General features: G+C 34.4%; 1 protein-coding gene across 1 annotated transcript in view; it reads right to left on the bottom strand.

Moving 5' to 3' along the window:
* Gcat (Glycine C-acetyltransferase) overlaps positions 1–27,326 on the bottom strand; it is a 443,581-nt gene that overhangs the window by 282,515 nt on the left and 133,740 nt on the right. The window contains exon 4 of the mRNA XM_090401262.1: positions 20,214–20,433. Coding sequence (XP_090257388.1) covers positions 20,214–20,433 — 220 coding nt within the window. The remainder of the gene's footprint in view (positions 1–20,213; positions 20,434–27,326) is intronic.

The following is a 27,326-nucleotide window of genomic DNA, read 5'->3' on the forward strand; positions in this document are numbered from 1 at the left end:
TAGTGATAAACAGGAAATGATCAGGCAAATTGGTTTGATAAGTGCAAAGTGAGGGGACTTTGCATCATTATGGGAGACTTCAACTATAGCAATAAAAATTAAGCAGAGTAAGCAGCATACAGGAGTAAAGAATCTTTCTTTTACGGTTACACAGTGATCAGCATTCATATTTACGAATTTAGGGACACAAAACATGTGTTGAAATGATTATTTTACATATTATTAGAGGTAAATTGAATTTACGCTGTTATTGGATCTTTTACTTAGCCTGACCTCTAGTGGTAAAAAAAAAAATTAAAAAAAAAAAAAAACCTGCTCAAGTCCTCCCGTACTAAGATTTTCTTCTGGACTTGTACAGTTCAGGTTGCTATTAAAAAAAAAAAAAACTCCACCAAGTCTTCTTGTATTGAGATTTTTCTTTGGCTTGTTCTGGTTGTAAATGGTTCCTCCACATTCTTGGAATGGTTAGACCGTCATTTTTGTTCAGGTAAGGATTGTATTTGAGCATTTCATATGCTTCTTTAAATTTTTTCTTGAACCAGGTTTTGGTACAGTGTATGGACTTCGTACCTTTCCAATTAATTCTGTGGTATGTTGGTTAAGTATTTCACTATTGTTTCCATTACTGGTGCTTGGTTTAATTCTTTCAGCATGTCTTCATTTCTCTTTTTATCTAGTCCTGTATGACCTGCTGTTCTCATATATTTCATTTCTGCTGCAGTGATACTTTTCTTAACTCTATAGCTTATCATCATACTTTAGTAGCCATATTATAATAATAATGTTGGTTTTGATAAAATATTATTCATTCTTAGTCTGCTTTTTTTTTTTGGTAACTATTGTTGGCCTTAATGCTTTGTTTGCAATTAAATTTACTTTGGAGAATTTGTTGCTTTTCTAAGAAATGTCTAAATCTTTATTATAACTTACTTTATATCTCAAATAATCATAGTTACTGACTTATTTATTTTATGGTCTATTACTATTTTAGTGCATGGTCTGAAAGGCCAGTTTTTCCAAAATAAATTAAATAAATAATTAAATACCTCCAAAATGGAGGTATTTAATGTGTCGTTTGTGTTCGTCCTTCCTAATTGGGATGATTCGCCCTGTTTCCTCTATGTATAGTAGGTTATATGTGCATTATATTTTGCAAACCCCTGGGTGGGCTAGGTTTGGAAGAGATCTTTGGAAGAACTGAGTAGGTGTCTTAATTTTGCCAGGGGTTTGAAGGTGGCTATGATGTTGTATTTGTGTAATGTTCTGTCTATTTTTTCTGAAATGCCTCTACCATAAGGTATGGCAATAGCATTCTTAAAATCTTTTTTTTCAGTGGTGTCTCTGTGGAGGATCTTGTGAATAATTTTTTTTACTATATCCATTTTTTTTTTTTTATAAATGTATGGTTGATGATCTCATATTCCTGGTTTAGAGCTTGCTCATTTGAACAAATAGTTTGAGCTCTGTGTTTAAGGGTGCTTATGACACCTAGTTTTTGTGTTGGGTGGTGGTGGTAAGAATTTTTGTGTATGTACTGGCCTGTGTGTGTGTGTGTGTGTGTGTAGGTTTGTGGTAGACTGAGAAGGAGAGACAGCCTGAACTGTACAAATTCAGAAGAAAATCTTAGTATGGGAGGACTTTAGCAGGGTTTAATGTAGTTTTTTTTTACCACCAGAGGTCAGGCTAAGTAAAAGATCAATTAACAGCATAGATTCAATTTACCTTTGTAGAGTGCAAGAGCATGTAGCTTGTTTTATATACACATGCATCTTTCTGATGATGACTTCAATACAGGGGTTGAAAAGTCAATTGTTATTTTTTTTAATAAGTAAAATAATCATTTCATCACGGGTTTTGTGTCCCTAAATTCATAAATATGAAAGGAGTAAAGAAATTTTAGACTTCTTGAGGATCAGATGTCTTAGGTAGTGACATGTGATGGAGGGAACACAGGAATTATGTGTTTTGGACTTAGTCAAAGCATCAGAGGGTAGTAAGTTAGCTTTTCTGCATGGAATGCAAAATGAGTTTAAGGAGTGGGATGGATGACAGACCTTCCATGATGAGTCTTATGACTTCATGGAGGTCTGGAATAATAATAATAAATGATGGAGACTACTACAGTGTTAAACTGATTACTGTAATTTAAAATAAACTAAACCAATTATGCAATGTTTGGATCTTTGTATATGGTTATCATCATCTAAAGCAGCACACACGCACACACATACACTCATAAAGCAAAACAATTGACCTAGGAGCATGTTGGGCCTCCTTTAGCAAATAACTGCTCACAACCTTGGCACTGACTCCACTAGACCACAGAAGGTGTCCTGAACCAACTAAACAAAATAATATCCTCTAGGTGAGTGAGGCACTGGTGTTGACCAACAGATGCTGCATTCCACATGATCCCAAAATATTAGACTGGATTCAAATCAGGAGAATCAGGCAACCAGGGAAGCATGGATATACTCTTCAAACCATGCTTGCAAATTGCAAGCCTTGTGACATGGGAATTTGTCGTGCTGGAAGAGTCTAGATCCATCAGTATACAGTGCCATCGTGTAGGGTAATACATTAGTCCAAAACAATCCTCAGGTAAGAATTAGAGGTCAAGGTGTTCAATGGGAATGAGAGAACCATGAGAAAATCCAATATCAGGATACATACATAGGCCAGGTGGCCTGTTTCAGTCTCGGCACAATATTTCATTGGTCTCCCTCTGTTTCTTTGACTCTCTGATTTGTAGTTCATCCTCTTCCTGGGTGCTATCATATGCCACTCATTCTAAAGATATTCTCTCGATTTGGTTAAGTATTTCACTATTGTTTCCATTACTGGTGCTTGGTTTAATTCTTTCAGCATGTCTTCATTTCTCTTTTTATCTAGTCCTGTATGACCTGCTGTTCTTCTCATATATTTCATTTCTGCTGCAGTGATACTTTTCTTAACTCTATCTCTTATCATCCATACTTTAGTAGCCATATAATAATAATAATGTTGGTTTTGATAAAATATTATTCATTCTTAGTCTACTTTTTTTTTTTTTTTGGTAACTATTGTTGGCCTTAATGCTTTGTTTGCAATTAAATTTACTTTGGAGAATTTGTTGCTTTTCTAAGAAACGTCTAAATCTTCATTATAACTTACTTTAAATCTCAAATAATCATAGTTACTGACTTATTTATTTTATGGTCTATTACTATTTTAGTTTTTTTTTTTCTTGAGAGACTGATATATATTTTATTATTAAATTAATTTTATATACAGTTTTTTTTGTGGATTGTATACTCACTTGTTCCAAATATTACTTGGTTGTCTATGAAGAGTAAGGAATATGATAAAATTATTTTCCATTTGGATTCCTTTGTTGGTTAATCTCCATTTTTTGAGTATTTCACACATATATATTCCAAATATTATGTTTTTCAATTCATACAATAACACAACAAAAGGAGTGAATAATATTCACTCCTTTTGTTGTGCTATTCAAGAGCCATATATTTCGACATGAAAAGTACAGGCCAGCAGCAAACAGTAGTTTAATACAAAGTAGAATGCAAACAATGGATTGATTTGAAACATTGAGAGCTGCTTGAGTAGTTATACATGAAACAAACCATAAGGCACAAGTATCTGTAGCAGAACAACTGCTATTATATGTCGTCGTAGTAATGTTTACTTAATATGGCTTAACTTCTTTACTTAACTATCTCTTGAATAATTTGTCCTATCTCAGCAGAGCCTATAATGTGTCTGTCTTTGTCTTACTATTATATACTTCATCCCCTTAGATTATCACGTGCGTGAGTCTGATCTACAAAGGGATTGTCTCAAGCTTAAGTCAACTCCGTAGTAACAAAGCTTCTGAAGTTAAATTCTCTTAAGGTTCTGGGAAAATTTAATTGTTCTGCTGCTCCACCCAGAACCCTTAGATTGGAAAAACTTCTCAGTCAAGAAGTGAACCTTCAGATATGCACGTGGTTAATCTAATCTAATTCTATACTAAGTTAACAATTATCAATACATTCTATAATCAACCATGTTTGCAGTCGTGGTCTTAATTAACAATCATCTCCCGCTTAGATCCAAATAATTTATGAGTGGTGCATCGGATTCTTAGACACAGGCAACCAAATTAATAAGAGCAAAAGGTTTATTTAACATAATGATCATCATCATACAGAATAAAGAACTTTCAATTATCATTATACTACTAGCAGGAACCCCAGGCCAGGATTTTTGGCAGGCCCCCTCTACCTGTTGCTCAGGTTAAGGACAACACATTGCTCTACAGGGCTTAGGATCAATTAGTTTAAATGATAACACAAAAGCTTAGCCAAATCATTTTCGATGCATGAAATTGCTAGGGGATTAATTCGTTCTTGGTTATATCTAATATATCTAAGAAATTCCCATTATGAACATCTCCAATCTTCATGTTTTCTCCTTGAAATGCTAAACCACTGGATGATAAAAATAACGTTACATCTACAATCCATTGCAGAAGTGCTTTCCACTTATTTGTTTCATATTGAATTTGTAGTTGTAAGTCTTTATCGATTCCATGTCCTTTCAACGACTGCAAAAGGGATTTCCAAGTCAGATATTGTTTTCTGTGTTTGGCACTATTTTCGTGAAGAGGCAACATACCATACAACTTTTTCCAATGCTTATTTCTAGGCGAAAATCCTTCTTGGGATAAACTGCTTAAGTTTTTGTTATTAGAGTCGCAAAAAATACAACATGGTAGACAATAAAGATTTTCTTTTGATACACCCCATGTTAACCATTCTCTTGGAAAATGTTCTCTTGTTAAGACTATTACACTTTTTTTTTTATATAATGTTCGTCAAGTAGCTTTATTTTATTATCCTACATGTTTCGCCAATATTTTTCTATCGGCATCTTCATGGAATACAAACTAGTAAGCTATATGAAGGTAACAAACTAGGTTATAACTGATGGTTCTAATTCATACAAAAAATTAGTATTGAACGAGGCAATGCGCATGTCTCAGGAACGTGATTTATTCGTTATGGCTCATGATGTAATTGTTATGAAAGTTCATTTCTTTGATGTTTAATGATCTGATTAAAGCTTTCCAAATTTCTTGTAAGGTTAGACCTTGATTCTTGTTTAGGTTTTCAGTTTTACGGGCGACTGTCGCTGCTTCCTTGAAGGTTCTTGAATGGTAGTTATATAACCGTAGCATACGCACTGGTAGGGAAATGTGCTGGTAACATCGGGGCAGCGTCGGCATTGAAACAACGCCGAGCATAGAAAGCGAGATGGGTGAACGAAAAACAAAAACTAAAGTAAATCCTTTCAAATGGGAAGTTCAGAAGCGAAACCATAAGTCTGAAAAGATGGATAATGGGTTGGAAACGATTGAAAAATCTAGTAGTCCCTCTCAGCACATATTCATTCTTATTTTATAAAGTTTCTTTTTGTCTTTTGTTAGTCTCACTTAACTGGCCAATCCAACAATATGCCCCCCCCTAATTCTGGGACCCCCAGGCTAGCGCCCTGTCAGCCCAACCCTTGTGGGGGCCATGACTACTAGATTACAAAGTAATATTAATCAATATACATCACACAGTAATTAATACTACAAAAACATTATGTTCAAGATTCAAAGCTTGCATTCTTAGATTATAAAACAAATAATGACCTTGAGGTGTTAATCAAGCTGTCTGGATTAGACATCTCTACAGCTCTTAAACATAGCTAGCAATCCACACAAGTACAATTATAATACATAGCACGTATTGCTCACCGACTACGATTAAAATATCACAGTTCTGTCTTAATTTTAAATAGAGTTTCAAAACTTTATGAAGGTGTGAAGGTGTGTGATTCTTAAGTTATAATTACCTTCCCCTCACACTTGAGGAATCCCCGAACTCGAGAATTCCTCATGCTTGTCCTTTCGATTCATGGATTCCTTTCCTTCCAAACATTCCCCCCCCCCCTCTATGTTAAGGCTAAAATTCCTGTCAGCTTAGGTTGGTCCTCATGGAGTCTACATACCGATCATCTATGCCTAGAATATTCTTAGTGCGAGGCGATTCTGCATCCATAAGGCACACTACCTGGCCACTATCTTTTCCGAGAGTTGCCCGCTGCTTTGAAAATCCTCTATTCGTTCATTGTAGGGCTTGGAATCTGCGATCCCTTTATTCACAACCCAACACCTCAACTTCTGCCACCGAGAGAGAACAGAGACTTCAGACAAAAAGCTTTGGGATCCCTTTATTCACAACCCAACACCTCAACTTCTGCCACCGAGAGAGAACAGAGACTTCAGACAAAAAGCTTTGGGGGGGGGGGGTTCTAGCCCTTTTATATCAACCCCTACCAGGACTCCTTGTAACCCTAAATTTTCACCCCACATGTTATTCCTTTGCACTCGTGGGCCTTACCTTTTCGTAGCGTCTTCCACGAAAACTTAGGTCGCCACATGCTGTATGTGCGCATGACCGCTTGAGGCAACTTACTAATCCGGTGTCTTGCCCGCATACTTTGACCTTATAATCTCAGTTGGTTATATGCAATTTACACAATAATTCTTTTATATCAATTCTAACAGAAAATATGTATATAACAAATTCATTGTCTAACATACCACTTAGTACGTATTTTACATGGGAATATTCACAAGTTTTACACTAATTACGGTATCCAATATTTGTCAGACTATATACACCTTATACTAAAATACAAGCATATCCTTTTTAAGAGTTTTAACTTGTCAAATTATGAATGAAACATTCCTTAGTGAATTGTATTCATTCACAATTTACCACAACCATGTTCGAAATAACATTGTCTAGGTCCTCCTGTTTCTTCAAATGTTTTAGTTCTGTAGCATCTTTTTTTTATGCTTATTTCTGTGTTCTCATTATAGGCTGTTCAGCAGTTTCAACAAATTTATAGGTAAATGTTTTTTTTTTAGTATATCAAAGAGTTCTAAAAAAAAAAAAAATTGTGATGAGTCATTTGACTGCACAGTGGTCCAGTGTTAACAATAATAATAATTTATCCGATATGTTTATCTGAAGTGCTTCCGTAACACAACTGGAAGAACCACGGTATCTTGCACCCTTCGACTGGAAAAGGCCTGACTTCGAGTTTTGTAATCACAAAAGGAATCTTTATTTGGGTTTTTCAGTTGAAGGTGAGTTAGCTGATCTTATATGGAGGTAGCAGGATTTTTTCTACCAGAAACTCAGGTTTTTTCATCCGCATACAGAGAAATTGGCCTTCAGAACACACATAATTTACAGATAAAAAAATACTAGTGGTGGCAGTGGACAGTAGATGGCATTGGCATAGATCAGTGATGGCGAACCTATGACACACTTGAGGGTTTCAGGTGACACACCTTGGATGTTGAAAGATGTTGGTATTCTGATGAAAAAACTGCGATAAATCGTGTAAGATCGCTCTCAGTTAAGGAGGAGGTAGGTTTCGGTTCATTGAAAGAATTATATTTTATGGTTAGACTATTTCTATTTTATTTTGTAGTTAGCCAATTTCTATTTTATAACTAGCCTATAAACAACAAGAATTTTAAGTTTACGTTTTCTTTCTTAATCATTATAATTTCTACATAGTCATATGATATTATAAAAACTTATAAAAATTATTATCAATATTATACGATACAAACTTATCAATATGTGCTTTATATATTATAAATTCAAAGTTTTCATTTGACTTCTGTGTGAAATTTGTTCATACATGCATTCCAAGTCTCTCGACTGAGTAATACAAGTTCTAAACATATTTAAAACCACTTTAACAGAAAATATTCACAGCATTAAACATTGAATTTATCTGGGTAAATAATGAAAACATTTTTATAGTTGCAATAAATTCAGTAAATTTTGTTAAATAATGCAAATAGTAACAACTTACGATGATGTCACAACAAAGCCTACTAAATAGCTGCAATTTAGTAGCATGATAAAACGTACCAAGGTTGATACGAACGTAGTAATAAATCTGGCAACCCTGCTGAAAGAAATAGTGGTAGTCTTGCATGGTCTGCCACTTAAGTAATATGAGTTGCTGGTGTATAATTCATTTCGAGTAATTGTTAGTTCTTATTAATTATCATCATCAAATTCCTGCCATGTACCCTCAAGGGGTGTACAAGATATGACAGTACTACATGAAAAATTTACATCATTACTAACTTCCTATCTACAATTTTCCTCCAAATCAGTCTGTTACTTGTCAAGACTCCAACATCATCAGATCTCATATTTCTATCATCTAAGGCACTTTGTACCGTATCAATCCACCTATGTCTTGGTCTTCCTCTGGGTCGCTTTCCGGCCAACCTGGCAGAGAACACTTGTTTTGCTAATCTTTCCTTGCCCATTCTGTTTAAGTGAATATACCAAATGAGATTAGCTCTGCTAATGCATTCTTGGATGCTGACAATGTCAAGTTCTTTCCTAATATCCTCGTTTTTAATATGATATTGCCATTGATGCCATCTGTTCACACCTCTAATCTTTCTCAGGACTCTCATACCTGCAGTCTCTAGTCTTTGGTCAAGTGTTTCATTTTTGACACAGCTCTCAGATCCATAGGTTAAAATTGGTTTGAACACTGTCTTGCATACAGCTAATTTAGTGTTCCGACTAATTTCTCTCTTATTCCATATGAATTTATTCAATTGACTGCCTACCATACCAGCTTTGTTAATTCTGTTGTCTATTTCCATATTTAATTTACCATCTTCACAAAAATCGTGCCTAAGTAGCTGAAATGTTTTACTTGTTTCACAGGTTCCCCGTTCACAACACAGTTGACATTTTCCACAATTCCACCTATTTTCATTGTCTTTGTCTTTTTAATGCTGACCTTCATACCATATCTATTACAACAGTGATTCAATTTAGTCAGGGAATCTTGCAAACTTGTAGCAGATTTATTTAGAAGTAGAACATCGTCCGCATAAAGCAAAGAACTGACATTAACATCTCCAATTCTGATATCATGTTTAATACCACTTTCCTTCATAATGTGATCCATATAGATAATGAATAACAGAGGGGATAATGTATATCTCACACCAGATTTAACATTAAACCATCTTCCTGTACTTCCTTCAATTCTAACTGCTGACTTACAACTCAAATACAGACTAAGTATTGCTTGATATAATGCCCCATTGACACCATATAACTGTAGCGTATTGAATAGCTTCTCTCTTGGCACCTTGTCATATGATTTTTTCCAGATTGACAAAATTTAAATACAGATCTTTGTTATATTCCCATGCTTTCTCAACTATTTGTCGTAAAGTGAAGATCTGATCCTGACAGCCTCTATTTGGCCTGAATCCAGCTTGTTCTTCACTAAGCTTTTCTTCCACAATTCTTTTCAACTGTTTCTGAAGTATACTTGCATAGATCTTGCCAAGAAGCCTCAAGTAGGGAAATACCTCTAATTCTCACATTCAGTTTTATTTCCCTTTTTATATATGGGTACTATTAGAGCTCTACTACAATCATCGGGAATTCGTCCCTCTGTCCAGGCTCTCTGAACTATGCAGTGCAGCCACTGTGAGACTTTTATACCACCATACTTCAGCATTTCTGGTCGAATATCATCTATTCCTGCTGCCTTTCCATATTTCAAGCCTTTGATGGCTTCTTGAAGTATGGATATGTATTTTTCGAAGTAATTACTCCATTCTTCAAGGATATCTTTTCTCCTGTTTTCATGTCACCTTTATCATCTCTAACTCCTTTTACAATACTCTTTCTTCCATTTCGAAGCTTCTTCAACAACCCCTTCAGAATATCTTACCCCTTCTTGATATTTATTTTCTATGTTCTTGCCAAAGTCCTCCCATGACTTTTGTTTAGCTAGTTTATCACAGTGTTAAGCTTTTTTACATTTGTCTCTGTATTCTCTAGGAACACAAGCTGACTTATTTGCCAGGAATGTTTGATATGCTTTCTTCTTTTCCTTCACTGCCTCTTTAACTTTCTGTGTCCACCCTGCAGTTTTGATTTTTCTATTCTTGCACACAACCTCACCACATGCCTCTCTGGCTGAATCAATCAGGGTTTTCTTAATGGTTTGCCACTGAATCTCCAAGGTTTGGTTCTTTTTCCCAAACTCTTTCATTTTTTCTTCAATAATCTTTGTGTATTTTAGTCTACAGTTCACATCTGAGAGCTGCTCAACTTTTATTCGCTTTAAAACTTTCTTACATGTTATTCTTTTCAATATGAAATGCAATTTTATCCTACTCAATACTAAATAGTGATTGCTTCCAATTTCAAATCCTCTGTACACTCTGGTGTCCTGCACCAGGGAGAAAACATCACTATCAACAATAACATAGTCAATGAGACTTTTCTTATTCCTTGCCTCTTCTCTCTATGTGAATTTGTGCACATTTTTATGTTGGAACATGGTGTTAGTAATAACAAGTCCATGTCCTGAGCAGAAATCCAACAGGTATTTGCCATTATTATTAGCTTTGCTCTTTTCTCCAAATTTTCTCAAAACATTTTTGTATGTCTCACAATCACTTCCTACTCTGCTATTTAGATCCCCAACAAGGAGCAACTTTTCCTTTTTCATTGTGTCAGTTGTTTTTTCTAAAGCATCAAAAAATTCCTCCACTTCTTCCTTAGTAGAACCTTCTGCGGGACCATAGGCACAAATAAGTCTCGTTGTCCAGTTCCCCATTCTCATATTTGCCCACATCACTCTACTTGAGACTGCCTGCCATTCAAGAAGATTAGCCTCATATTTTGTGTTGAATACTATGGCTATTCCTTCTTTTCCTTGATTGTCATTTCCTGAATATAACATTTTGTATATATTGCTCAGAAAGATCTCACCAGTTTCTATCTTTTTTTTGTTTCAGTCACCCCTATTATGTCGATCTGGTACTTATCTAATTCTTCAGCTAGCTCCATTTCTTTGCCATTCAGGCTTCTTATATTGATAGTACCGATCTTTAACTCTGGTGATGTTGAGTTGGGGTGGGTTTTCAGATTTGCTCCAGTAGCTGACTTTTCGTTGTTTGACCTGATTCCCTGGCAAAAACAACGGGGGCCTTTTTTAACCGGGCGACGCCCCAGCCGGCATGAAAATTTGTCATGTTGTACCATAATTTTCTATACTGGTTTAAGCCAATAAGAATACAATTTCGTTGGGTAAATCCCAAATTGGCAGCACATTCTCGTTCGTTCAGTATCCAGGTAGATACCCGACAGGGTGCACCATGAGAAGGTGAGGATTGGACATTAGGTCAGAAGCCCTGGTCGGTTCTCCGCATTCCTTTAAAGGCTATGTGGAGGTCTCCTCTCAGTTATACAGCTTTGACCCTTAAGCACCCCTTACTGCTAAATTATGCTGTATATAATTGTGCGCTTTTTTAATTTGTGACCCTTTTACAATGGCAGCTAGCACTAATAAAAAACTAAAATTATCACAGAAAGGAAGTGGAAGAAATTTCCATGATGCCTGGACTGAACAATATGGCATTATTGATATCGATAGAGTTCTCTGTAAATTGTGCAGTGAGCTATCTGTGAGTAGAACTTGGAATGTAAGAAGACATTTTGAATCTAAGCACAGAATGGCTCCTAGAAAAAACTTTTGAAGAATGCAAAAAATACATATCGCAACATCTAAAACTGGCAGAATCACAATCAGGGATATTGTTTCAGGACCTTCAAATTTAGTAGTTGCAAATTACAGTATTTCAAATACAATTGTTCAACATGGGAAACCACTTAGTGACGGTGATTATATTAAAGAAGTTTTCATAAAGTGTGCACCATTTTTATTTATATTATGACTTTCATAATAAGGAAGTTATTGTAATGTACATGAAAGAGTTACCATTAAGTAGGAATACTATTAAACACAGAGTTATATCAATGAATGCTAGTATAGAAAATTAAATACAAGAAGGCTTGAACTCATGCCATTGTTTTTCCATTTGGCTCGACAAAACCTTAGATATTACGTCATCAGCTCAATTGGCTATTATTGCAAGGTATGTTCACGGTGATTCTATGCACAAAGAATTGATAAAGTTAGAAAATTTACTTCAAAACACGACAGGTAAAGACATATGCGACTGTGTTGTTAAAGTGTTCCATGAGAAACAGATAGTTTTATCGAAAATATTTTCGATTACAACTGATGGTGCGCCTAACATGGTTGGCCATATTGTCGGTTTTATCAAACAATTTACAGAATATGTTGGTCATCCCCTGGTTTGTTTCCATTGTATTATACATCAGGAGACACTGTGTGCAAAATCAGGCTTAAAGGATTTGGATGATGTGAAGAGAACTGTGACAAAGATAACTAATTTTATTGCTGCCAGGGCTTTAAACAAATGAGAATTTAATTCACTTTTAAGTGAAGTTGAATCAGTGTACAATGGTCTATTAATGTACAATGACATTCGATGGTTGAGTCGTGGCCAAGTACTTGAACAGTTTGTTGAATGTTTAAATTAAATTAAATTATATTTAAATACGAATGGAGCATGGAGCACGAATTTTCTCAGTTGAACGATTCTGCTTGGCTCAGTAAGCAGATGTTTTTCACAGATTTTTCATTGCACCTGAATGAACTTAATATACAATTGCAAGGTTTCGGAAAATCTGTCGATGTTATGTTTGGCACAATCAAGAGCTTTGAGAATAAATTCAAAATATTTCAACATGATTTAGAAAGTAACAATTTTAAGTATTTCCCAAGAGTGAAAATTTTTTTTTAACGAAACTATCCCCAAAAATTGTATACAACATATCAGCCAATCTATCGAAGTTCTAAAGTCAGTAACCGAGCAGTTTTCTTCTAGATTTGAGTAATTTCGAATGATGGAACAAACAATCCAATTCATAAAGTATCCTGATGAAACAGAATTCATGGATCTTAAATTAGATGGCTTTGAGTGGTTGGGTTTAAAAGATCTAGAAATGCAACTAGCCGACTTCCAGTCTAATCCTATCTGGAAAAGAAAAAATGAATTAGAACTTGAGCGGGAATGTCTGCATGATACCGCATGTAAAAATTCAGACTGTGAAATTCTAAGCGTGTGGAATAGCCTTCCCGAAAACTTTCATGCTCTTAAAATCCTTGCTGAAGCTCTTCTAACAATTTTCTCTTCTACATACTCTTGTGAAACTCTATTTTCTACCTTAAATAATATCAAATCGAAAGGGAGAAATAGATTGAGCAATGATTTGAGCACTGCCTGTGTAGCATTAAAATGTACACACTATAGCCCTTCTATAACGAACTTTCTATGTACTCAGCAACAGAAAAGTCATTAAATGTAATGTAAGTTTGTAATTTCACTTTATTAAATTAATTGTATAATATGAATTCATAGATTTTATATCAATGTCCTATTAAATAAATAGCCTAATATGATATGTATAAGTCACCATCTATGATTATGTAATTAAATTTATAATGTATGTATGCAAGTGGTATATCAACGTCAATATTTAAAAAAAAAAAGATGTTTGATACACCAGGGTAAAAAGGTTTGCCATCACTGTATAGATGATAGTGGCAGTTCAGTATGGTTGGTAATCGTGGTGGAGACACAGAGCTGTAGAAATAGGTATCCTCCCTCAATGAGTCCCTGGACTCCTTGGAGGTGTCATGTAATAATAATAATGATATCTTGTACCTGTAAAAATAAAAATTACTTATAAGTATTATGTTCCTAGAATTATTAGATAGGCTCTTTTTTTATTCATGATTTTAATAATCTTTCATTACTATAGTTATAACTTTATATATTTTCTTTCCAATCTTTCTTTATCCATATGATTAATTCTGTTCTCTCTCATCTTCAAACCCTGCAATGTAGCTATACATAATGTTCTGATTCTTCTGTTCTTAATTTCTTTTTTTTAAGTGATTAATGTCAAATCAACTTTTGCCTTCTTTAGTTCTTTCCAAGTTTTATGCCAGGAAGAGGGACAATGGATGCAATATTTGCGCTAAGGCGATTGATGGAGAAATATAGAGAGATGCAAGTGGATCTGCACATGGTGTTTATAGATCTGGAAAAGGCATACGACAGAGTGGCCAGGCAGGAGGTATGGAGGTGTATGAGGAAGAAGGGGGTGTCGGAGAAGTACGTGAGGTTGGTGAAGGAGATGTATGAGGGAACAGAAACTCAGGTCAGGTCTAGTGTCGGCATGACAGAAGGGTTCCCTATTGTCGTAGGGCTACACCAAGGGTCAGCTCTGAGCCCCTACCTCTTTGACCTGGTCATGGATGTACTAGTGGAGGATGTCAAGAAGGAGGCACCATGGAGCATGCTGTTTGCCGATGACATTGTTCTATGCGAATCATCCCGAGAGAAGCTTGAAAACACCCTGGAAGAGTGGAGAAAGGCATTGGAGGAGAGCGGCATGAGAATTAACCGGGTGAAGACTGAATATATGTCAACGGGGAGTGACGAGGATATCGTCATACGACTCCAGGGTGAAAGGCTAATTTCAGGGAAGAAATTCAAGTACCTTGGGTCGGTTGTCGAGAGCAATGGTGGCCTGGATGAGGAAATACAGCACCGAATAACATGCGGTTGGATGAATTGGAGGAAGATGAGCGGGGTCCTGTGCGACATGAGAGTGAGTTGTAAGAGGAAAGGAAAGCTCTATAAGATGGTGGTGAGGCCAGCGATGCTCCATGGTGCGGAGACATGGCCTATAACCAAGGCACAGGAGAGGAAGATGGAGGTAGCGGAGATGCGGATGTTGAGATGGATGAGTGGTGTGACAAAGGACAGGATAAGGAATGACTACATCAGAGGGACGGTTAAGGTGGGACCAATTGGCAAGAAGATACAAGAAAGTAGGCTGAGGTGGTTTGGACATGTTGAGAGGAAGGGTGAGGAGTATGTTGGTAAACGAGTGGAGTATATGGAGTTGGAGGGAAGGAGGAAAAGAGGCAGGCCCAAGCTCAGGTGGAGGGATAAGATGACAGAGGATCTTAGGGAGAAAGGATGGAGCCCGAAGGATGCTCTGGACCAGAGAACTTGGAAGAGGAAGGTTAAAGATTGATGCGCCGACCCCGTTTAACATGGGATAAGGCAGAGTGAAAGAAGAAGAAGAAGAAGTTCTTTCAAAGTAATTAGTTCTATATCTGTACTGATTTCTTCACTGTTATTTTCTATTAGCAAATTTAAGTAATATTTGTTTCTCTTGTATTATAATGATTTGTATTGTATCTCTTTCTTCATTCCTTAGCATTCTGTAGGATATTTCTCATGCTCCATGTATACTTCTATTTTATTAATGAATATATTCTTTATTAATTTATTAATGAATATATTCTAATAATGTTGGTGAGCTTTCTTTACTATGTATTTTATTAATAAAGCTATCCTAAGAATTTTGGTCAGCTTTCTTTACTGTGGTTTTAGCTACATTTCTATTCCTTCTGTTTCCTTTGTTTATTAGTTTCTGAAGGAATGATCTGTATGGTGTTTTTCTTTTACTGCATTTTCTATATCTTTATTCAAAAATTGTAATGCTTTTTTTTTTAATATTTTAGTTTTCTTTCCAAGTTACTTCAGAGGCTGTCTAACGAATTATCTTTATTAAAGTTTTCTATGCTTATTCTTATTAATTTTGACTTCTTTTAGGTATACATTTAATCACAAATTATATAATATCCTAATGTTTTCTTCTTTTCATAGATATACAGGCAGTTCTTGCTTCACACATTTTTTTCTAATATCAGGTAAAAATAAAATCTAAAATACGTAATTTAACTGCAATAAATAAATGCTAAACATTCGTAATTATGGCATTTCATAACATACATGGCTACACAGTACAGTACTACTGTGCGTGCATTGTTTATCCAAGCAGAACATTGAGCATCTCACTTATTGAACATTACATAAAAGAGTTACCATGCTGACATTTTGTATAAAGAGTGGTTGTGTTGTACTTTATTTTTGTTATCTTGCCTTATTTCAGATTTATCCTCCTTATTAATACTGTAGTATATGCCAAAATGAAGTGTTACTACATGATGATGCTAATAAAAAGAAACAGAAAAGAGGAATAACATTAGAAACAAAATAGGAGATCCTAAGCATACATGCAGCCAAAAATGATTGTTAAAGATATTTGTACGAAATATTACTGAAGCACTTCAGTATTATTGGTTATTATTGTATATATTTAAACTATACTTTAACTATTTAAATGTTACTTCATTGTTACTCAAACTATCAACAACAGTTTAAACTATTGTTTTATTGACCTTTATTTAACTATTTATTTAACTTATTTAAATGATAGAAAGATTAAATTGAATTATTTACTTTTAATTTCAGTATTATTATTAATTATAATTATTATGTTTAATACTCAAATTCTATTGTTAGGAATAATACCCCTGTTTTTACCACTATGTCTATGGGAAATAAATTCCTGCTTTACGAGTTTTGTTTTATAAACATGCATTAGGAATGAATTAACTCATAAAGTTGGGAACTACCTGTACATTGTATAATCCCCCTCCCCTCCATTTTAGTATTTGTATTAAAAAAACTCCTAAATAATGATTGAAAACATTTCATTTCCTCTATAAACATCTCTATACATCTCTTACATGTGGAGCTAGTTTATAATTAGTAATGATATAGTAATACATCTCCCTATCAACAATTTTTCTCCAAATTAGTTGGTTATGTTAGGGCTCCGGTATTGTCAGATTTTATATTTTGGTCCTTTAAGTCACTCCTAACTGTATCAATCTGTCTAAATGAGTCTTCCTCTTAGCGTTTTTCCTTCCATCCTGGCATCACATATCTGTTTTGCTAATCTTTTCTCTCCCATTCTGCTTAAATAATCATGCCAACTAACATTAGCTCTGCTTACATGTTCTTGAATACTAACAGCATCAACTTCCTTCCTAATATCTTCATTATTCATATGATTCTGCCATTGATATTGTAAAAATAATCATAATTTAAAATTCTGAATATTTTTATGAATTGTTTATGTTAGAATGTTTATTAGTTTTGTTTTCATAACACGCATTGTCGGCTTGCGATGTGCCCATTATTGATGTTATTTTGTTAAAATGAAATGTAAAGCAGTTAAAAAATTGATGTACTTACCAGATTTGAATAGTTGTGTTACTTGAAACAATTTTATCGTAGTTTAAAGTATTAAGTGTTGTGTTTTATGAAGACATTCTCTTGTCGCTAATGGAGACAACATGTCAGCCATTATATTTAGTTTCTCGCTTGCCATTTTCAAGGAGTGCGCATGCTCGGCGAGAAGTTTGATGTGTGATTGACAGCTGACAAGGAGAGCATTTGGTACCAGAGAGTAAACAAGAAGAGTGTTCGGAGAGAAAATTAGAACACAGGCCGGCAGATATTTAGATTCGGAGGAATTTGAGTTTTTTTATAGGAAAGTCAGAGGAAAATCAATAGTAAATTCCGAAAAAGGAATCGTGGAACTATGAAGTTTCAAAGTGGAATAAGTATTGATAACTAAAAGAAAATATTGCTATAGATGTTTTAAAAGGAATATTCGAGGAAAACTCTAATTGGAAGATTAGTGGTAGATTCTGAAAAGGGAATTGTAGAACTGTGAGCTTTTTAAAGTGAAAGAGTTAAGACTGTCAATAAGCATTAGTGAATAAAAGAAGAAATTGCTATTTACGTTCTAAAGGAATGTTCGAGAAAACTCTGATTAGGAAGTTTCACCTGTCTTAAGGATGCCAGATCTAACTATTATTTCTACTAAAAATGAGACAGAATTGAATCAGGAAGAATTAATGTGTGCTATACATGAGTGATGAGAAAGGATCCTGTGGAAATGAAGAATAAAGTCATATATCTTCGGAAAAGGGCCTTGACAGAGAGAGAAACTGACTATGAACATTTTGTCATTGTGCAAACAAAGTGTTTAGTCTAGTCTTAAGTGTAAGTTTATTTTTAAAAAGGCTTTGGATCCAATTAAATTGGTAGTTAGTTATGTAATATTTGTTTTAAGTGTATATATATTGTTTTTGTTATATTAAATGTGTTTATTTCGTATTTTGGTCTTGAGTCAGTGATTATTTGGATTCTGAAAGCAATATTAAAAAGAGGGCATTGCACCAATCGGAGTGAACCCTTGTGCAGATATAGGTACACTCGGAAATAAAAAAATAATTGTTAGAAAAAGAGATTAAATAAAATAAATAAAAATCCTATATTTAAACAATAGCGCAGCCAGAAGGACTAATATTAAATAAAATTAAATATCTTTCTTTTTAATTAAGAATACTCTGTTCACCATCAAAATTTTTCTCACAACGCTCATATCCAGCATGATCAAATGTTTTATTTTAAACCTAACTCTCAGATTCATAAGTTAAAATTGGTTTGAACACTATCTTGTATACAGCTACTTTAGTCTTTTAATTAATTTTCTTCCCTAGAAATTTATTCCATATACATTTATTCAACCGACTTCCTACTTTGTTTATATTGTCATTTACTTCCATATTTAATTTGGCATCTTCACTAAAAATTGTGCTTAAATAGCTGAAAATGTTTCACTTGTTCAAGGTTTTGCATTTAGGATGCAGCTGATATTTTCAGTGTTCCTACCTATTTTCATAGACTTAATCTTTTTATTGATGAATTTCATAACAAATTTATTACAGCAGTTATTCAATTTAGTTACAGAGTCCTGCAGACTTGTGCTGGATTTATTTAGGAGTATAACATGGTTTGTCCAATTATGATATCAGGCTTAATGCCACTTTCCTTCATAATGTCATCCATATAGATGATGAATAACAGTGGAGACAGCATCTTCCTGTATCTCCTTCAATTTTAATTGTTAGATTTACACATTATAACTAATTATCTGAATGGCTTAATCTTAGCCCATTTTCATATCCATTTTCCAAATCAATAACACTTAAATAGAAATTTTTGTTATAATCCCATGATTTCTAAACTATTTGTCTTAAATTGAAAATCTAATCTCGACAACCTCTATTTGGCCTGAACCCAGATTGTAATTCTCTAATTTTCCCTTCCTCAAATTTTAACTTAAACACTCAATAGGAAACACCTGTAACAAAATATGCAAAATTCAAAAGAGAACAAACAATATTCAGTTTCTGGTCAGAGTAAGTACTGTGGGCTAGAAAGATAACATCCAACTAGTATAAATCAGAACAATGTTATAATGTTACTTATATATTCTAAGAATTAAAATATTCCAAACTTTTGGTAAGGAAGGGCTCATTCTGATTCAAAATGGGTCAACACAATAAGGCTTTAAAGCTTTTTTTAAGCAAACAGCATTTACAACCCACAGAATTCATTTAATCAGACTATCTATCCTTAACAAAATTAAGCTCTTTCGATTCTTAATTCTTAGTAAATATGAGTTAAAAATGTGATATGCATAATAAGTCGGCAACATGAATGATGATGTGCTAGGTATTTCAGAGAAATCTTTGCCAGAAGGTGAAAATGCATTATGGTTTTCACCTTCTAATGAAGTCCTTTGATATTTTCATCAGAAATTTTTTTGTTTCTCCAAAACCATCTTTCACACTGATGGTTTGTCATGTATATTATATGTTCACAATTTTAATTCTTACTTTATTTCATAATTCACAGTTTTGATTCTTTGACTTTTAATTTGTTTCATTTATGTTTGATTTCTGCTATGTCTTATTTCACAAAAAATATTGGTTCCTTACCTTCCACATTTTTTTCCCAATCAGAAAAATAGTATTATTTTTCTGCACAATTTGAAATTTAGTTAATACTGAATATCAAATTGCAATCATCTCTAACTACAAGATATCTAGGTAATTTCAAATTTGTACTGTTTATAAAACACATACAGAATTTCAATTAATGATAATTTTACAGCTCCATTCCAATTTAAAAACCTAGCTACTCATATTTCTTTGGTAGCATGAAATATATTCAGAATTATATGTTAATGTTTCATATTATATACATTTTCATATTAATGTATCCATGCTATGTATTCCAAACCTAGAGCAAAAAAATAGGTGAAGAGTGTGAAAAAATTCTAAAATATTATAAGTTGTTATTTTAAAACATACTTTCAATAAAAATAATAAATTTTTACTATATCACATTCATGCTCAAAATTATGTATTGGACTAAGACTTACCAGTCATATCCCTATGTTTGTATCTGAACTTTTGTGCTTTACAAAGCCGAATGCCATCAATGATAGAAGCATGATTCAGCTCATCAGAAAGCACAGCATCATTTGATGATAGTAATACTTCAAATATACCAGCATTGGCATCAAAGCAACTTGCATAAAGTATTGCATCTTCTCGTCCATGAAACTTTGAAATCTTTTTCTCCAAGTTTTTATGCAAAGTCTGAAAATGAAAGTTGTAAGAATTTATTCCTGCACCTAATTTAACTTATGAAGGAACTTTAAAGGTAAAACTGTTGGAAAGATATATGCATATATTACAACCAATGGAATGAGTATGACAGTAAATTCCAGTAGTAATTCATGTTGTCATACTAATTACCACAGGAACAAGATATGTTACTACAAGCTGATAAAACTGAGTGCATTCATGCTCATTTTAAGTGAGCAGTGAGGAGAATTTATGCAATTTTAAATGAACAATATGAAAGTATTAATACTTTAATTCAGAAGAATTCTATGATATAATATTCAGCAACTCTGCAAGAATGTTCAAATAGAAGAATATATATATATATTTATTCTTCTATAGAGAACAGATGTACACATGACTCAGCAGATCAAACTCAGCATTCCAGTGGTTTTTAGCTGCCCAGAATAGCCAGAGTGAGTGCTAAGACAATAGCACCTAGTTGCTGTGATTGGTTATTGTGTCTGATGCATGCATGTAGCATAGTCTGCAGGGAGCAAGGTCCATTAATTGTGTTGTTTGAGTTGTCTATAATTACACTAATTGTCTTAAATATAATACATAGATGTTAAATGTCTGTTTACTGTATTTAGTGTTAAACAAAGCTACTTGTTTTTATTGCTTGTGCAGTATATCATCTGTTGAGGTTGAAATGTTTTTTACTGGTATAGGGATATTTTTATTCTAGTCTTTGGAAACAACAGACATAGTAAAAATTCATCTATTCCTGAATAAAAATGAATATTTTAAGAAGTTGCTGATCTACACCAAAATACTAGCATGTGTAAAATATTTATTATTGATAAGACGGAAAAGCCGCTGACAAAAAACAAAAACAAAAAACGAATGAATGTAGGATTCCCAAAAGCGTGGATAATTTCGATAATGATTAGATATTATATATCCTATTATTGTATAAAATGTATACCGAGTCTCAGTAAACAAATGAAAATTCTTAGAAAACGAAATGAAATATACATAAACCAGAGAAATATGTATAACATGCACAAAAAAATTTATGAGAGATGATTTGCTGCTCCTTCAAACCACATGTATTCCTGCCAAGCCTAAATGAATCACTGATCAGCATTATTAGTTCATTGGATTAGCCTTTCCTTATAGTGGCTCTTTATTATGGGTTAGTTATTTATACTCTGCAAACAGATCTCTATCCCTCTCCTCATAAGTTTTTGTTCTTTTTTAATTATGCCATCATAAATTCATTTATTCATGTCTAGACTTAATAGGATCACATGTTATTTGCTCTACCAAGCAACTTATAAGACACACATATCGCAAATGTCAATTATTAATAATTTGTTTGCCATTAATTAAAGTATTTCTACTCAAACTTATTCTTTCCTTTATATTTTCCATTCTCAGATGACTTATTAATGATGGTTCACATATCTACACCTTTGAGTAATGCTGTGCTGATATCTTATTCGACTGATGACGAAACCCATAAGATCGCTGTTAAAATAGCTGACATTACAATTGTGAATGTATATAAACCACCTGCCACTGTTTGGCTAAATGATGTTCTACAGACATACTCCCATCCAACAGTGTACTCTGGGGACTTCAACAGTCATCATACTTCTTGGAAATACAATCGGAATGATCAAAATGGGAAAATATTAGCTGAATGGGCAGATCAACACTGTCTTCACTTGGTTTTTGATGCCAAGGAAAAAGGCACCTTTAAATGAAGAGCCTGGAATAAAGAACATAACCCAGATTTGACATTCATCTCCACTGATAGTAAAAATCAGCCTCTACAGACATATTCTTGAGGTTTTACCAAATAGCACCGTCCCATCTTTATGGAATTAGGAGCCCAAATTCCAGTGATAACATCACTTCCTAGACCAAGATGGAATTTCCAAAAACCCGACTGGAAAAACTTCACTGCAGATCTAGATGCACGCCTTAGAAGAATTCCCCCAACTTACAAAAACTATACATGGTTCACTGGAGTAGTTATAGCAGTGGCAAAAACACGTTCCTCACGGCTACCGAAAAGAATACCTGCCTGGATGGACCAATGAAAGTGAATCCCTGTATTGGGAATTCCTTGAAAGTAAGGATCCTGAGATAGGAGAAGAACTGCTCCATAGTCTCAACTCTGCTCATAGGGAAAAGTGGATTCAAATAACTGAAAACATAGATTTCAAACACTCTAGTAGAAAAGCCTGGTCGCTACTTTAAAAGCTTGGTTCAAGCCCCTCTGTACCAAAGAAATCTCCTCTTGTCGATCCGAATCAGATAGCTGCTTACATTGTTTCGCTTTCTAGAGCTCTGATAGATAAAGAACATACTAAAGAGGTAAAACACAAACTAAAGGCTATGAAGTCTGTAACTCAAAAGAATTAACAATTCTCTTTGCCTTATTCCCATTAGGGAATATCCTCGGTGCTTCAAAATATCAAAATGGGAAAGGCTTCTGGATTTGACAATGTTCATAATGAATTCCTGATGCACTGTGGACCTTATGCAAGATCATGGCTGGCTAAGTTCTTTAACGATACACTTGAAAGTGTCTGCGTTCCTAAAGAATTTAAAAGGACAAAAATCATTGCTGTGTTAAAACCAGGTAAGCCAGAAGACAGAACTGAAAGCTATCGCCCATAGCCCTTTTAAGTGCAATGGAGAGACTAATATTGAACAGGATCAGTGATAAAATTTTGGAACGTGTTCCAATAGAACAAGCAGGGTTCAGAAGAGATCGCAGCAGCACAGATCAAGTTCACAGCTTAACAACCTACATTGAAGCAGGATTTCAAAGATGCTTGAAGACTACTACAGTCTTTATTGACTTAACAGCAGCTTACGATACTGTTTGGAGGGAGGGACTCATATATAAATTTTGTAAGGTCATCCCATGTAAAATATTGGGTCATCTCCTAAACCAGCGCTTCCCAAACTGTGAGCCGCGGCCCCCTTGGGGACCGTAGGTTTCGTTGAGGGGGGGCCGTGAAATAATAAAAACAAATTGAAAATGTTTCAAGACTAAGTAGATTTTTTTTATCTTAAAAGAAACTTATTTAATTTTTATTTCTTTTTTTGTTATTTTTTATATTTTAATGGGAAAAAAATCACACATCAGTTGCGGGCTCACAAATTTTGTTTCCTGCATATTTCAGCGCTTAATAAATATTAGTAAATATATGCTTATTCATATGAGTTTCATTTAACTTATATGAATTGCAGTTTCAAATATTTCACCTGATATTGACTTTTTGTGTAGCAGTATTGAAACACATCCATCACATTAAATTGTTATTAAACTTCTTTTATGTTTTTAATTTTTTTTATTACTAATCGTTTTACATTTCATGTACTTGTAATGCAAATATACAATAACAATATATCTATCTATATAAAAATATAAGATAATGTGCCATGTCAAACGTGTATGTAAGAAGCTAAAAATGTAATATTTGCATTTGATTTTTGCAATATTCGCTGCATATGTTTTGTATTGAATATAAATACAATAAATGTCTATATTACGATTTTTTTTCGAGGGGGGCCTTGAAATATTTTAATTTTTCCAAAGATGGCCCTGACATCCAGAAGTTTGGGAAGCACTGTCCTAAACAACTTACTGTGTGATCGATATTTCAGGGTAGTCACCGGAGGAAGCATCAGTAAACAGAGAGTGTTTAAGAATGGATTACCTCAGGGATCAGTGCTCGCATCACTGCTTTGTAGCCTTTACATTGCAGATATTCCTGAAACACCCAGCAGGAAGTTTGCTTATGTAGATGATCTAGCTTTGGCGATCAGCGACAAGTCTATCAAAAGAACTGAAGAAATATTGACAAATGATCTGTCGGCTTTATGGAAGTTCTATAAAAAATGGAGATTAACACCAAATTCTGGTAAAACCGAATGTTCTTGCTTTCGCCTGAACAATAGTCTTGTAAATCAAAAACCAGAGATATATGCTGATGGAACATTAATTTCATTTAATCCGACACCTAAATATCTGGGAATAATTCTGGATAGAACTCTGACATATAAACAGCATATGATTAATATCGCTGCTAAAGTTTGCACCAGAAATAATGTAGTTCAGAAGCTTTGTGATACTATATGGGACTCAAGTGCCACAACTCTGCAGTGCACTGCTATGGGTCTAGTTTACAGCAGCAGAGTATGGTGCTCCTGTCTGGCTCAATAGTTACCATGTCAATAAACTAGATACTCAACTTAACTCCACTTTGCGTTTAATAACAGATTGCATTAGGAGTACACGCTTACAATGGCTCCCCACTTTGAGCCATATTGCTCCTCCGGAAATGCTCCTCCGGAAACAGGAAGCCTTGCTTCGTGAATATAAAAGAATTTTAAATAACCAAAATCTCCCAAAACGTGAATTTATTCCAGATGCTTTATCCAATAGATTAAAATCCAGAAGACCTGCCATAAAAACTGTCCATAATCTTCTTAGACAGAATGACAGTATAGTGAGTAGGTGGGATGTACTGTGGTCCCAAGCAGTATCACCTGAAGTTCGCAATCACATAAACATCTTCCAAAAACCATCAGGATTTGACTTGCCCAGGAATATATGGACGATGGCTAACAGGATTCGTACAGACCATGGTGTATGTGGAGACTTACTTTCAAAGTGGGGTAAGATACCAAATCCCCACTGTCCCTGTGGAGCCGACACCCAAACCATTTACCATATAGTACAGGAATGAGGGCTGACAGCATATCCAGGTGACTTTAAGGATATCTTTGACCTATCCCCAGAAGTGATCAACTGGATCTGAAACCTATATGTTAAAATGACTAATCTTCTATCTGATGCTTGTCATAAATTTCATATTTGTATTTGCCTGAATGTAGACTTTTTTTTTTAATCATATATGTGTATCTTATCTATACTCATGTGTATCATATCTTATTGTCTTTAACGATGTGTACAAGCCCTACGATAAATAAATAATAAATAAATTCAAATATATCAATCAAATATAGCATTCTCCTTCATTACTGTTTACTAATATATCTTAAAACACATGTTTCCACCATTCTATGTGGATTTGGTTACAATTAATTGATAAATTAAAGTATTCAAAGTTATCTTATAATTAATTGCATTGGACCAATTAAGATGCGTGCTGATGTGCTATGCACTCTTAAAACTTGCATACACTGAGAAAAATGCAGTCAAATTGACATGAGTTGCATAAGCCACTCATGTCATTTTGACACGAGGGGGTTGTCAAATTGCATCAGCACACCCAACCGCTATGGGCACGTGATGCCACTCATATATATATATATATATATATAGTATTGTGGTTGCTTTGATATACATTCTTCGCTATATGGCCCCTGAACTTCACACTTCCTATCTACTAAAACTCTAAGATCCCCTAGCCAGATACTTTCTTCTAGCATAAATCTGAAAGCCATATTCACATGCCCAAATTCCAGCGTATTCAAATTATTCTGCAAGTACTGCATAGCCATTACATTCCTGATTACCCTGCCTATCTTTGCAGTGCCAGCAAAAAGCTTATGTCTCCAGAAAATATTATTCCCAATGTCATTAATATCGTCGTCGTCCGGTAGCATCCTCTAGCAAGAGGGTTGCAGCAGATGAGCAGCTCTTCTCCATTTCTCTCTGTCTGTCGCTTCCAATCTTAAACCAGTCCATTCCATGATGTCATTAAACCACTCTCTAGTTGGTCTTCCATGTCTTCTCTTCCCCTCAACTTTCCCTTGTAATATAGTTCTTGTCGGGTGTCCCAAAGAACCTCTCAGAAGATGTCCTGCATATCTGGTCTTTCTTTGCATAATATTCTTTAGCAGTGTTCTTTCCATCCCAACTCATCTTAAAACTTCTGGATTTGATATTCTTTCAGTATAGCTAATCTTTTCCATCTTTCTATAACACCACATTTCCAATGCATTAATTCTTTCCATATCTCTCTTTCTGAGTGTCCATGACTCACTTCCATAACTTGCAATACTCCAAACTGTTGCTTTAACTATTCCAATTCTAATGCCTATTTTAGTGCTCTTGTTTATTAAAATTCTCTTCATTTCCATAGAATAGGCAAAGCTAAATGCCGATTTAGCTTTGCCTATTCTATTTCTAATATCCAACTCTGAAGTTCCTTTTTCTGAGATCCAGCTACCTAAATATTGAAATTTTTCCACTTCTTCTAAAATCTTTCCTCCACATCTTATTTTTACATTATCTCCTATTTTTCTACCCATTATCATTATCTTGGTCTTTTTTATGTTAATTCTTAGTCCATACTCTTTACAAGAGTTTTCAATTCTTTGAATAATTTGTTGTAACCCATTTTCACTTTCTGCCATCACCACTAGATCATCCGCATATCTTAAGTTATTAATGATTCTTCTGTTTATTTTTATTCCTTCTTCTACATCCTCAAGTGCCTCTCTAAACATTTGTTCACTATAAAAGTTAAACAATAATGGCGATAACTTGCATCCTTGTCTGACCCCTCTCTCCACCGGGAATTCTCCTGTTTCCTCTCCTTTTACGACCAATATAATCTCTTTAAAATTTCCAAGTCATAAGAGTCAATATCAGTATTTTCTAAAATGTCAAAAAGCCTTTCATGTTTCACTGTATCAAATGCCTTTTCAAAATCTAGAAATCCCCAAAACAACTTTCCACCATTTTTCTCCCCAATAATTCTTAGACAAGTTATAGCCTCTCTAGTTTCTCTGTTGGTTCGGAATCAAAACTGTTCCTCATTCATTTGTTTTTCTATTTTACTCTTAATTCTCTTTAAAATTATTTGTGCCAGAATTTTTGCTGTGTGAGTTATAAGACTTATCGTTCTAAAATTGTTACAGTCCAAAAC

Source organism: Typopeltis vanoorti, chromosome 12, assembly GCF_054136105.1.
Source record: "Typopeltis vanoorti isolate ZY-2024b chromosome 12, IOZ_Tvanoo_1.0, whole genome shotgun sequence".
Lineage (NCBI taxonomy): Eukaryota > Metazoa > Arthropoda > Arachnida > Uropygi > Thelyphonidae > Typopeltis > Typopeltis vanoorti.